General features: G+C 44.6%; 1 protein-coding gene across 1 annotated transcript; it reads right to left on the minus strand.

Moving 5' to 3' along the window:
- Positions 1-4,092: 4,092 nt before the first annotated feature.
- LOC109506902 (potassium voltage-gated channel subfamily A member 3-like) lies at positions 4,093-7,021 on the minus strand. The gene has a single exon (XM_019855931.1). The coding sequence runs from the start codon at positions 6,773-6,775 to the stop codon at positions 5,243-5,245; it is 1,533 nt and encodes a 510-aa protein (XP_019711490.1). The 5' UTR covers positions 6,776-7,021; the 3' UTR covers positions 4,093-5,242.
- Between the last annotated feature and the right edge of the window lie 7,692 nt (positions 7,022-14,713).

Below are 14,713 nucleotides of genomic sequence, written 5' to 3' on the forward strand. Positions count from 1 at the left end.
TATCGATTTCGGCCCCGGTATCGATATCGCGATATCATTATCGGCCCCGGTATCGATATCGCGATATCATTATCGGCCCCGGTATCGATATCGCGATATCATTATCGGCCCCGGTGGCTGGGGGGGGCTGGACTGAAGGACAGCACAGAGGCACTCATCCTGGCTGCTCAGGAGCAGGCCCTGAGCTTCAGAGCCATTGAGGCCCAGATATACCACACCAGACAAGACCCAAGGTGTAGGTTGTGCAAAGGGGCACCTGAGACGATCCAACACATAACTGCAGGGTATAAGATGCTGGCAGGGGAAGCCTGCATGGAACGCCATAACCAGGTGGCTGGGATAGTCTACCGAGACATCTGTGCAGAGTATTGACTGGAAACCCCAAGGTCAAAATCGGAAACACCTCCGAAGGTGGTGGTGGGATCCAGACTGACAAGATGGTAAAGGCAAACCAACCGGATATCGTGATCATAGATAAAGGGCAGAGGAAAGCCGTTGTAGTGGATGTAGCGGTCCCAAGTGATGGAAACATCAGAAAGAAGGAACACGAGAAACTCGAGAAATACCAAGGGCTCAGAGAGGAGCTGGAGAGAGCCTGGAAGGTAAAGGTGACAGTCGTGCCTGTGGTGGTCGGAGCACTCGGGGCAGTGACCCTCAAACTAGATAAGTGGTTGCAACAGATCCCGGGAACAACATCGGACATCTCAGTCCAGAAATGTGCAGTGCTGGGAACAGCAAGGATACTGCGCAGAACCCTCAAGCTTCCTGGCCTCTGGTAGAGGACCCGAGCTGAATGAGGGATGGACACCACCCGAGGGGTGAGACGAGGATTTTTTTTTTTATATATATATGTGTATGTCAAAACATTTTCCATTCAAATGAAGAGAACAATTTAATCTATCCATTCATGCATCCATTATCCGAACAGCTTTGTTTGTTTGTTTGTTTTTAAACCCGTTTAAAATATTTATCATAATTTTCTTCTTGGTTTAGTGACAATTTATAATCACAGGTCCGTCCATCTATCCATTTTCTAATCCGTTTATCCTCACAAGGGTCGCAGCCGTGCTGGAAGCTGCGTGGCCAAGACACAACCCATGCAGACACGGGGAGCCGAAATCAAACTCTGCACCTCTGCAGTATGAGGCGGACGCGCTAACCAGTCCCACACTGTGCCGGCCGAATCATTGAGGTCAATAATGAATTGTAATAGCTCGAATTATCCACTAGATGTAAGCGTTCAGCTACTACAGTATTTGAGGCTGCAACACGGTGCAGAAAGACGCAACCAAGTAAAATCCCAAGGTTTGGTTCAAATGAGAACGACTCTGAAATGCGTGGATAATTTGTAAATATATTGGCTGACTTCCCCCCCCCCCCTCCGCCCGCCCCCCAAACATATATTTATTATTTTCAGGGTTTTTTTTTCGACAAATTATTGATGAATGTGTATTATTTTTTATTATTACTTTATTGGCTTGTATTTTCTTATTTTTCTTCGTGAAATTAATAATTTTGATAATCAATATATTTTTATGTATTTGGATTTGTTACAGCTTGACAGCTCTTGTGTGTGTGTGTGTGTGTGTGTGTGGCCTGGTGGTTGACTGGTTAACGCGTCGGCCTCACAGTGCAGAGGTGCAGGGTTTGGGACAATTTAGAGTGTTCCATTAACCTGTCATGCATGTTTTGTGGATGTGGCAGGAAACCGGAGTACCTGGAGAAAACCTAACCAGGTACGGTAACATGCATACTCCACACAGGAAGGCCGGAGCTGTAATCGAACCGTGCACCTCTGCACTGTGAGGCAGATGTGCTAACCAGTGCAGTCGACCTATTATTATTATTATTATTATTATTATTATTAAAAAAAAACACCCATCTGCACTCACAATCACACCTAGGGACAATTTGGAGTGTTCAATCAGCCTGCCATGCATGTTTTTGGAATGCAAAGTCCACACAGGAAGGCCGGAGCCGTGATTGAACCCACGACCTCTGCACTGTGAGGTCGACGCGCTAACCATTGGACCACCGGAACGCAATTATTATTATTATTATTATTATTATTATTATTATTATTATTATTATTATTATTATTATTTCTGTTATGTTATTTTATTTTTGGGTGAGGGGGTAATATTAGTAGTAGTTGTAGTTGTTATAGGCTGTAGTCGCAGAAGCAATCTGAAAACATGATGTCTGTGGGAAAATAAACAAGGCCAGATTTAGAATTAGCACACATTTTTAAAAATCAGCTACAAAAGTTACTTGGCATCTCTGATTTTTAAAAAAAGTAAAAATTTGTTGACCTCTATTATTTATCCTAATTATAGTTGATACATTAAGTATAATTCACTTAAACTGTGTGCTAAGAAATGACAAGAAATGGGCTTGAAATGTTGAAAGCCAGTAAGTGCCTCATTAGAACGGTTGTAAACACCCTCAATCAGGAAGTAATTGCATAATTTAAGCATGTGTTTGTTTGTGGGACAAAGTGGAAAACGATTGCTCATTTTTCCCCAACATACTCAGTTTTCTGGATGTTATCGTTGTTGGTTACACTTTTAGCTTGTATAAATTAGTTCACAGACCACCCCCCCCCCCAAAAAAAAAGAAATACATTTGAAACCAAGACTAAAGAATTGTTGTCAGTGTTCCAACGCTTTTGGGGGCAAACTCAAAATGTAGATTAAAAGGATTTAAATATCTGCAACCGGAAAGTGAACAGATAAGTAAAGTACGTGCTGTTTTCTGGACTATAATGGGCAGGCCAGGCTTGGAGGCAAAGGAAGGGAAGTCCTTGTGAAAAACAAACAATGCCTGGGGAAACATCAGAGGATGTTGCTGTGGGGACTGGCGTTGTCATGGAGACTGCATCAGTAACTGCAAGGGGAGCTGCGGGGCGGGATTTCCTCTTGACCACGTGACCTAACATTCACCTTTAGACTGATATGATCGACAATTCTTATGACATTCAGAAGTCGGTCATTTTAATGTAACAATTTCCATTTTATTTACATTATATAGAGGCAACTCTGAATTTCAATCATTCAAGACGGGCTTTCACATCACGATCGGCACTCTATCTGAATGTATACCTGATTTATCATCTTCACAAGTGATGATCATTACAAACAATACACATTTGGATCTGTACTCTAGCCACTTGACAATAAAACATTTCAAGCTTGACTCATGAAGTTTGATTTTAAAAGTGGACAGCACATACCGGACACAACATTAGGCACACTCGAGTAATAAAAAGCTGAGGCACACATACCGATAATCGGGACGAGGTTCTTATCCTATGGTGTGTTTTTTTTTTTTTTCCTTCCTGATCTGCTGACACCGGTTCCGGTTCAATATTTACAATGGTAAATCCTTGTGTGTGGGCAATGGTTGTGGCCAACTTTTTCTTTGTCATGTGTGGGCTCCCTTATTTAAAACAAAAAATTGTCAAGATTTTTAAAATTACTTAGCTTAATGCGATCCAATATTGAGATTTTCCATTTGTAAATCTAATAATGAATTTAACAGCAGCCCCCCACCCCCTCAAAAAAAGCCCTAATTGCATGGGACCCAAATCATTTATGTATATTCAATTTCATGTTAATTCCAGCAATAGACATAAAACGCCACGAGATGACAGTATCAGTTTGTAAAATGACTTCCTGTTTGCTCTCCATTATGTCAGGTTGTCAAGGCGGGCAGTTTTGCTTTATTTTAGTTTCATGACATTGTGGTTACGTTGCCTTTATCCTCATTTGACTTGTAAGAATGTTTAAATGTTACTTGAAACACTGCCTGCACAGAGAATCATCTAACCATAAACATTATTTGTACAAAACTATTACAGTGCACCATATTCTGAGAGGGGTGCTTAACTGTTAGAAAAAGCTGTCAGTACGCTGCATGACAATAATAAAGAACACAAATTCGCTGATGCCCCGACAGCAATGAAAAGCAAGCATTTTCTTTGCTTTCTCAGTAGACCATGTGCCACGAGGGATCATCAAGTGCGTCGCAGGAAATTATCCAACTTCACTTAAACGGTCCTAAAAAATGTTGTAATTTACGGCAAATAATGTATTTTTTGTTCATCCATTCATTCCAGTGCCTGTCGAGTCACACGCAGAACAGTTAAATGTTTTTTCCACTAGATGGCAGAAGGTACACAATTAACCTGCTGCTGTCAGGAACACGCATATTTGTGAGATTTATTTTTTGTAATAGTTTTGTTTGGTGGTGTGCCATGAGATTTATCTAATGTAAAATAGGTGCTCTGGATCAATAATATTTGGGAAATATTATCAGTGCGAGTGTGCCTAATAAAATGGCCTATGAATGTACAGATTCGGTACCCAGTCAACAACCCCCCACCCTTCCCCACACACGAGATATGTATAGGCACCATCAGGGAACATGTATATCTTCACATTAAGCAAGCCAATGATCTTATATATTTTCTCATAAAACAAACACTTCAAAATGTAAATTAGGATCAATAATCATAATACTACGGATTAACTTTAAATAGATTGGGGTGTACAGTTTTGGGGTGAAATTAGAGGATGAATCTAAAATAGAGCACAACCTCATTTTGTTTTTTTTAACTTATGTATTGAATTGTTAAGTGTTTCCGCACTTTTTGCATAACTTGCTGTTTTCTAATATGGAACTGAATGGCACAATTTACAATATGTAGGTGTTTGAGCCATGGCCCAATATCCAAAGATGTCCACTTTCGGTGACTTCTCCAGTCTTTTGTTTTGTTGCAATCGGCTGATGACTTGGTTGTCATTCTCATTTGAGTGGCCAGTACTGTTGATCGTGTTTGTCAAAATGTGAACAGCATGATGAAGAGGCCTGTTTAATTTGAATTTAACCAGGAAATGTACAGCATTGGTCAATAATTTGGTTTTTCGGCTTCTTGTTGAAACAACAGCAAGTTGTGCAAAAAGGGCCATTACATCGAAGAGTTGAAGTTTAGAGGTCAAAATAAGTTCACCTGAAAAGTTTCCAGCGCATTTTTGGTTCCTTCTAAAATTTCACCCAAATGCCCAATGTCAGCTAACTTTTTATGAGTAATGTATATCATGTGGAAAATGATAGCTTATCATTGCTTGTTGGATAAATTTTTGAAAAAAGACGGACATTTACTCCCCGCAGACATGACTAAAAAAGCATATTAACACACTTAAAAAAAACAATGTTGCTACTTTTGTCCCAGTGTTCCACTTTAGACGTCGGTAAACATCTTGGTGATATTCACGCAGTTCTGGCTGTTGAAATGAGGCTGCTTGACGCCCTCCTCCACTCCGGCGTAGCCTCCCTTTCCGAGGGTGGCGGAAGAAGCGCACGACCCCCGCGGCTGTAGTAGCTCCGCGCCGGGCAGGTGGTCGCAGCTGGCGTTCAGGGCGCACGGCGGCAGGTCGTCGGCGTCCGTCTCGCGGTGGTAGAAGTAGTTGAAGTTGGACACGATGACCGGCACGGGCAACGCGATGGTCAGAACGCCTGCGATGGCGCACAGCGAACCCACGATCTTCCCCCCGATGGTCACCGGGTGCATGTCGCCGTAGCCCACCGTCGTCATGGTGACCACCGCCCACCAAAAAGCGTCTGGAATGCTGCTGAAGCTCGACGTGGGGTCGTCCGCCTCGGCGAAGTAAACCGCGCTGGAGAAGAGGATGACGCCGATGAAGAGGAAGAAAATGAGCAAGCCCAGTTCTCTCATGCTGGCCTTGAGGGTCTGCCCCAGGATCTGGAGCCCCTTGGAATGTCTCGAGAGCTTGAAAATCCGGAAGACCCTCACCAGGCGGATAACGCGAAGAATGGCGAGTGACATGGCCTGCTGGCCCCCGTTGCTCTCCGTCTCGGCCAGCTCGGTGCCCAGCGTGATGAAATAAGGGATGATTGCCACCACGTCGATGACGTTCATGATGTTCCTGGAGAAGGAAGTCTTGCTGGGGCACGACAAGAAGCGCACGAGGAGCTCGAAGGAGAACCAGATGATGCACAGGGTCTCGATGACGAAAAAGGGGTCCGTGAAGGGGCTCGGTGCGTACGAGGGGACGCCGCCGATCATGCTGGAATTGCGGCTGAGCTGCGCCGATTGGTCGCGCTCCTCGCGGAACTCCGGCAGGGTCTCCATGCAGAAGATGACGATTGAGATGAGGATGACGAGCACGGACACGATGGCGATGCCCCGCGCCGGACCCGAGCTTTCCGGGTACTCAAACAGGAGCCAGATCTGTTTCTGGAAATCATTCTTGGGCAGGACGCGCTCCTCCTCCCGGATGAAGCCTTCGTCCTCTCGGAATTTCTCCATCGCGTCCTCGCCGAGCTGATAGAAGCGAATCTCCTCGGAGAAAATGTCGATGGGCACGTTCACGGGTCTCCGGATGCGCCCGCCGGACTGATAGTAGTAGAGGATTGCGTCGAAGCTGGGTCGGTTGCGATCGAAGAAGTACTCGTTCCGGAGGGGGTCAAAGTAGCGCATCCTCTTGCGGGGGTCGCCGAGCAGCGTCTCCGGGAACTGGTTAAAAGTTTTCAGCTGCGTCTCGAAGCGCAAACCGGAGATGTTGATGACCACGCGCTCGCAGCAGCCCAGCTCGTACCGACCAAAGTGGTGCAGGTTCTGACTTTGGGTCGGCGTAGCCCCCTCCGGCATATTCTCCACCGTCATGTCGTCGTCGTCGTCATGAGTGAACCACTTCAGGTACCCGGAGGGGAACGCGGGTGACTGGATCACGCCCGAGTCCCGGCGGTCCATACAGGTGGCCTAGAAGGAGGGAGGAGGGGCGGAGTGGTGGGAGGAGGGAAGCCTCTCCCCCAGAGACCGAAGAGCAGAGGTCGACCCACGCGCCTAACCACCGTCAGCCATCACCTCGCGCTCGTCCACGCAACCAAGTGACGCGCTTAATATGTTCGCTCCAGCATCCAGGACCCCCCTTCTAGGCTCCACTCCCCGCCCTCAAACACAAAACACCTCGACACCCGCTAAGCGTGAGCACGTCTCTCTCTCTCTCTCTCTCTCTCTCTCTCACTCTCTCTCTCTCTCTCTCTCTCTCTCTCTCTCTCTCTTTTACACACACGTCCACGCGCAGTGAAATTTAATGGCAAGAGCAAGGGCCAAGCAGGCAGCCAAGGCGATAACACGAGACGGAGCAGCACAATGAAATGCATTGCACCATTAAATTATGATGACAAACTTTTGAATTCTTTACATTCCTTTGTATTTTTCAAGCTCCATGTTTTATTCAAGTACAATATTTTATAGGCAAATTTTCATTATTAAAAAAAAACAAAACAAAAATTTGCCTGTGGGTGAGGCGGCGGCTCCCCAGGCATTCGCCTGAAGGGGACATCCCTTTTGAAGAAAAAAGAAAAATCAAAAAATGATGTGGTGGGCCGGATATAGGCCCCCCGGAACTTGAGTTTGAGAAAAGTGTTGTATTGGATGTTATTGAAGTGTTGACGTACCTAATGTTTTGTCCAGTGAGTCCCGTGACAGAAATGAAAATTTATAGTGGCTGTCAGAGGGGCCGAAATGCAGATAGATGTGAGCAACACAATGGCTTCCTGCTTGTAATTATGTTCCCTCGGCTGAGGTGCTGTTGTTGCTCTCCGAGGTGCTGAACAGCAGCCCAACCTCACTCGTCAACGTGTGTCACATGCACACGCACACGTATAAACAAATAAAGGCGTGCTAAGATTAGCCTCTATGCATAAACATCCCCACCCAGCACACACGCCTGAGCTAATCAGCATTTTCCATTTTCCTCTAACAAAATTAGCATGAAGAAGCGTCCCGTGTGTGCTCCTTTATCAACGCGCTGTTGTTTCAAGCTTCATCAAAGGGGGCTGACATTGTTTGCGTTGAGCAACACGTGTGCGAGGGGAAGGCGAGGTGGCTGAAAGTGGGATGGTTATAAAGGAATCCAAATGGGATTCAGATGTGTCTTTTATGCGTGGCTCATTTTCATTTCAAAATGTTAAAACCTGAAGAGAGAAAAAAAGAAAGCAGAAGCTGAGCCTATCCAAATGACAGTGCACTCAACATGCAGAAAATGCTCTTAAAGGGCTTATCTGGCTGGGATGGTTTCACTTACACGCTCATTTCTTAAAATCAGGAAATTGATATTGCTTGGATTTTCAATTTGATCTATTTGTTTTCAGAGAAATCAGGAAATAACTAACTATCCTCTGAAAAATCCCCTTTCTAGTCAGCAATATCGACACGCCATCACCCTCTTCCCATGTATTGGCGGGAGTTCCGGGGAGGAACTCGACAATATTTGTCCATTCAAAATCATTGTAATCGCTAACAATTTCCAAAGACGGCAATCACTCGGCACCAAAATGTATGTGGATATGGCTGCTTATGGCCACTTCAACCTCTGAAAATATCAAAAGTATGATCCTCGCCATGGCTCATGCGGAAGTAAGCAGTTCACAATTGTCTCATGCCAAATGTCCTTTCTTTTGACAAATCCCAACGATATGAACACAATGTGTTCCGAGATGCTTTTCGTAAGCCGAATGGACCATTTGCACGCAGCATTTCCGCATTTGGGCTACAGAGGCATGCTAACTCCTGGCCGCTTGTCTAAGGCCGAGCAATAGTTTCAAACTCTTTAAAATATACTCGTAATCTGCTGAAATGATGTCAAGTGAGCATGAATGACACATTATTTTATTATTCACTCCTGTTATCCGAAGTGTCGGCAAAGCAATCGAAGCATCATATCCCGTTCATCATACATTATGTATGATTTAGTGCAGGGGCCCCCAACCTTTTTTGCCCCACGGACCGGTTTATGTCAGACAATATTTTCAGGGACCGGCATTTAAGGTGTGGCGGAAATAATACAACAAAATAATATGGTATGAGCTGCATGAAAACTGTGGCGTTTTCGAAATCTAATAATAAACACAAGGAGCGTCTAATCTGGCCGCAACACTCTGATCGCTACGGTAATGTTTAATGCCTTCAAAATACGATACAACGCAAATTCAAAGTGCATGAAAATGACGACTCACCACAGCACCGAGCTTGATTTTCTGCAACCAGACGGTCCCATCTCGGGGTAATAGGAGACAATGACACCTCAAGTGTGTCCAGTCTACTTCGTAATTTTCGTAATTTTGTTTTAGTCGCCGTTGCTGCAGAAAAGCCCCGCCTCACACAGATAGCATGTCGGAAATAGCAACAGTGCTACTATGGCGATCTCAGAATATTCAGCCATAACTTTAATCCAGTTGTCTCTAACGTCCTTTTAAGGCCGCCGTCATTTGCGATCTCCAGCGGTTTTTTTTTTTACTCATTTTGCGAGCTCCCGCGTTTTGTTTTGAAGTAATCGGTCACGTGAAGGAGAAGCGTGGCTTGACGTGTGTCAAGCGTAACACAGACGGATGTAACGGAGAATCCGGTAGTTTTTCAAAATAAAACATATTTCGTATTCCAAAATATATAAAACGGAATTAAGGCAAGTTCTTTCTGTGTGGCCCGGTACCAAATGCCCGGCGGACCGTTACCGGTCCGCGGACCGGCGGTTGGGGACCCCTGATTTAGTGTATCTCGAGTGTGTGTCGCAGTGCATGCAGGTTGCTGTGAATGTAAGACTTGCATGGCTTATTTTGACACGCTCAACCCAACTTTCTTTATAGGGCACAAAAAACAACCACAAAATAGATTTATTATCATTTTACTGTCACAGTCTATCGTGAGGTGCGAAAAATGAGTTTTTGAAAACATAAAAGACAAGCAATAATAAAATAGTAATAATCTCAAGCATACTAGTAACTGGAGAATGAGGATAAATCTTCCCACAAAGCCGCTGACATCGCCACTCTATAGGAGGTTGCCTCGAACGGACAACGGGGAAGAGAGTGCAGCTTTGTGATTCGCCGGGGACGGACTGACACACTGTCTTCATCAATTCGATGTTGCAATCGGTAAATTGTCCGACTGTATAAACCTTTTATCTTCTTTGTCGTATCAAGCTCACTGGTAAAGGTTTTCAAATAAAAAGCTAGACATAATGGTCGGCACACCACAGAGTTGACCGCAGAAGGCATTTCTTCGTCTTTTCAAAGTCACCACTTTGGAGGAGGACATTTTGATGTTGAAAATCCCCAGCTCTGAGCTCTTGAATATACCTATTGCAAAAAAACTACGTGAACACAATTTTAATGAATGAGGTTATTTTTCCTCCAGATGGCATCCCAGTAGCTTGGAATAAACGGAAGCCATATTTTCCACTGGAAATACGTCATACGGTGCCGTACATGGAGTCCTTTGTTCTTAAGTCAATAGATATTCAATTTTTATTTCTATAAGTGTTCGCTTGACTCGTCATTTTTCCAGGTCCACTTCCAGGGTGTAGACCCTCCGCTGCCTATCTGCAAATGGTGCACTTGGCTGAAGTCATCGCTGGAAGTCCGTTGCTCTGAGTTTTTCAAAGTTTGTCCATCCATCCATTTTCTGAGGCGCATATCCTCACTATGGTTGTGCGTGGGTGTGCTGGATTTTTCACATTCCAACTTTGAAATGTCACCAAGTCAACCTCACAGGGGCTCGTGCAGCTAATTGGCTAACACCATTGCTGCTCTCAGGGAAGCCAGTAACGTTCGGCCACTGAGACAGCCAAGGTTATTGTATAAAATGATCTTCTTAACGGTCTAAGATAATTTCACTCCCACTCTATAGCGCTCAACTTTTTGTCCAAGTTCTTCCTAAATTGTGACTGGAAGACACTGATCTAAAAACAAATTGCAACATTTTGGCAAAAGCCTTCCTACGTTCAACTGTTCATGATTTACCAATTTCTTTGTTCAAGTGATTGCGGCTACAACTTTAAATTGGAAGTGGCAAGCAACATCCAGAGAATGTTTTGTCTTAAGTTAGTCTCCACGGCAACCAAAACACTGAATGTTGTTTGTTTTTTTTTCCTCCAAAAGGATAAATAGTTTGAGTTGAAGATGTTACATAACTTCCGCTTTGGCTTGTGCAGGAGTAAGTCGACTTAGAGACTTTGTGTGATGTGCTCCCACTGCGAAATGAATGATGTCACATATTGGGATTACATGGAGGAGGCTTCCATTTATGTGTGTGAGTGTGCGAGGCTACTTATCACTACGTCCAGACAAAAGGCTTAGAAGACCCTGAAAGAGATACTTTCCTTTTATCAGAACAGCCCTATCTAGCCACTCGGCATCTGTTCCCTTGATGCACTTTTTTTTAGGTCACGCTCCGTTCAAACATGGCAGCTTACTGTGTCTGGACTTGTATCGCAGCTCAGGGTCCTGAGTCCACAGGGTGAGTAAATTCCGTTTTCACTGGGGAGAAAAATGATTGATGGTCGTCGGGGGACGTTTTGTTTCGACTCCAGGGGAGTGCCGCCGCTCCAATGAGATGGAATGCACGGGGACCAGAGAGCGAGCGGAATCCCATCCAGCCTCTTTTAGGCCCGGGCTGTAAATTCCCACGCTCTCCACCACCAACTGGTTATTTATTGTCGGCAGGGCTATTTACTTATACAGATCTTCAGGCCCTCTCTCGCTTGATCTATGAGCACATGAGTGCTTGTTGTTAGCATTCATGTGTGCTGGTTTCAACATGCGGTACACTTGCACAGTCAAGGTCAAGGTCAAGGTCAAGGTGAACTTTATCATCCCTGAGGGGCAATTCCTTTTGCAGCCAAATGTCAACATCAGAAAAAATCAACAATCCACACACACACACACACACACACACACACACACACACACACACACACACACACACACACACACACACACACACACAATATGCAGAGTGTTATGCCATATCATTCAAAAGGGCAATGGAAAATGGTCTGAATGAGTTTTTCCATCTGTTTGTCCTGCACTTGGGCATCATGTCTCTGTGCTCTGACAGCAGCAGTTTATATTCAGAAGACAGAGGGTGACTTTGAAAGCAGGACTGAACTGCACATTCGAACAACGTTCTGAGTTTCTGAACAAAACTTTGTTTAACAGTGCTGTTCGGTTTTTCAGAGCGCACTAAAAACAGAGTACCGGTGCGTGCTCTAGGTGCTCCAATTGGAGAAATGGTGCACCACTGCATCAGGCAGTTCAGATGGAAACAGACTACCGCATCTATAGATAAGTGGGAAGTATTGTATTATTGACAATGATGTACAGTATATTGATACAATGATAACGCAATAAGTACAGTATATGAAACTGTAGATTTGCATACAGTATGATCGGGCCAAATCTTCTTGACCCTCTTCCCTACACTGTGCAGGAAATACAAATGTTGCAAATAGGACCACTTTTTTCATTTTTGCTTGTCTCCTTTTCGGAAAAGATGTTTGCAAGAGGGGTCAGAAAAGTCACTAAACAGAGCAAAAACGGCGCTAACTTGGCAACGCTGTACGGAGACACTCAGGGTACCTCATTCTTGTACTCGTGTCCACACATCTGCATAAAATAAAAGAAAAGCACAACTTTCCAAATAAAAGCTACGCATATTTTATGTTTTACTTCTGACCTTATGGTCACTGTGAGGGCAGCTCATAGAATGTAGGTGGGTCGGATGTGGCCTTCGGGCTGTAATTTATACCTATGTATTGTATCCCCCCTGCCTGAAACAAATCTGTTCATGCAAAGTCCGAAGATGGATTAGTCCATTGCATAAGAAGGGAGGGGTGCACTCAAAACAATATGAGAGAATACGCAATTATCTGTTGTGTAATGTGTAAATTGAATAAAACAACAACTACAACAACAACAACAACAATACCGCTACTTCCACTACCACTACTACTACTACTACTACTAATAATAATAATAGGTGGCATGGTTGTCGACTGTTTAGCACGTTGGCCTCGCAGTGCAGAGGTACAGGGTCCAATCCCAGGCCCGGGCCTTTCTGTGTGGAGTTAATTTTAATGCAAGGCGCCTTGTTGGGAACAGATATGACGTCAAGCTGTTGACTGGGCCATCCCTTGCACCTACCAGTTGCTTTTTAGTGATCAACTGATAGCTTGTTATGGACGTTAAATCTGTCTTATATTTTTCTGGCTAGGTGACCCTAATAACCTGTCCTAGAAAAGGTCTTTCCAAACTTAACTAAATAAAGAAATAATAAAAAGTGAGTGAGTGCATCGGCACCACATGCTTTCTCACTGGACAGCGAGAGGTCCCTGGATCCATCCAGCTGGAACGTAGCATCCAGACTCGGATATGTCTGTATCAATGGCGTTCCCTCAGGGCCTACAGAAACACAGAGGTACCTTTACAACTTAAATGAAGTGAAAATCATTTATTTCCCATGGTCTTTTGTCTGGGTGGCAGGGTGGACAACTGGTCAGCACGTCGGCTTCACAGTACAGAAGTGCAGGGTTCGATTCCGGCTCCGGCCTTCGTGGAGTTTGCATGTTTTCCCTGTCCCTGCGTGGGTTTTCTCCGGGTACTCCGGTTTCCTCTCACATTCCAAAAACATGCATGGCAGGTAAACTGAACACTCTAAATCAAAGGCGCCAAACTCATTTTTGTCACGGGCCACATCTGGCCCCCGGGCCTTGAGTTTGACACATGTGCTCGAAATTTTCCCTAGGTGCAAAAGTGAGTGTGAAATGTTTGTCTGTGTGTCCGGCGATTGGCTGGCAACCAGTTCAGGGTTGTCCCCCGCCTCCTGCCCGAAGACACCTGGGATAGGCTCCAGAACATCTGCGACCCTTGTGAGAACAAGCAGATTAGAAAGTGGAGAATGGATAATAATAATAATTTATTAGTGTTTATAAGAGATTTAATTCACCTGAAAGTGTACCCATGCTTTGTTTGCTTTGTTTCAGGCACAAATACCCCAAATAATGTATTTTCCTTTAATCATCAAGTCTGTATCTGTCTATTAAAAATATCACTGAAAACAATATACAGTATACGAGTAATAGCCAGTCAAAGAGTGAGTACATGTTTTTGTAACACCCTATATTTGCATTTGTACTGAATTCAGATTTGTTTGGATTTGTATAAAGGACGTGAAGTGTGACTGTCTTGTGCTTGAGAGACACATGCAGTAGATGGCGTAAACAAACACAGTGTGGCTTAGTTTAAAGGTTAGTGGACATCATAGGTAATGATACGCTTTTTTCCAGTATAGGGGGACTTCGGTATTTCCCTTCTAATAATGGAGACAATTTCAGATTCAGATTCAGATATCCTTTATTTGTCCCACACTGGGGAAATTTACAGTCTACAGCAGCAAGATTGTGGGTAGAAAGAAGAAATTTAGTTAAGATGGTAAATAGGTATGTATATCTCGGTGTCTTGCGCTTAGTCTGTGTCGTCTATGAAAGTGACATCTCTCGGGACGCTCTTTGAGTAACGGAGCCCAACGATTTATCTGCTGCGTCGGGTGTGGCTGTGACAGACCAGACAATCAATAAGAATGAGAGAGAGAGAGAGAGAGAGAGAGAGAGAGAGAGAGAGAGAGAGAGAGAGAGAGAGAGAGAGAGAGAGAGAGAGAGAGAGAGCGGCATTGATCGGGCGCTCATACATGGGCTGCCCAAGCCGAATCATTACGCACTCACACGATCGGCCGCCGCGAGGCAAGGTGAAGGCCAAGGTCGTAAACAGCGCTGGGCGCGTTTACTCGGAGCGATGAGAAGCGGCCGGAGACGAGGTTGAACGGCAGCCGTTACCACTGATTTGTCTGGAA

The sequence above is a fragment of the Hippocampus comes genome, unplaced genomic scaffold (assembly GCF_001891065.2).
Source record: "Hippocampus comes isolate QL1 unplaced genomic scaffold, H_comes_QL1_v1.1 scaffold17, whole genome shotgun sequence".
NCBI lineage: Eukaryota > Metazoa > Chordata > Actinopteri > Syngnathiformes > Syngnathidae > Hippocampus > Hippocampus comes.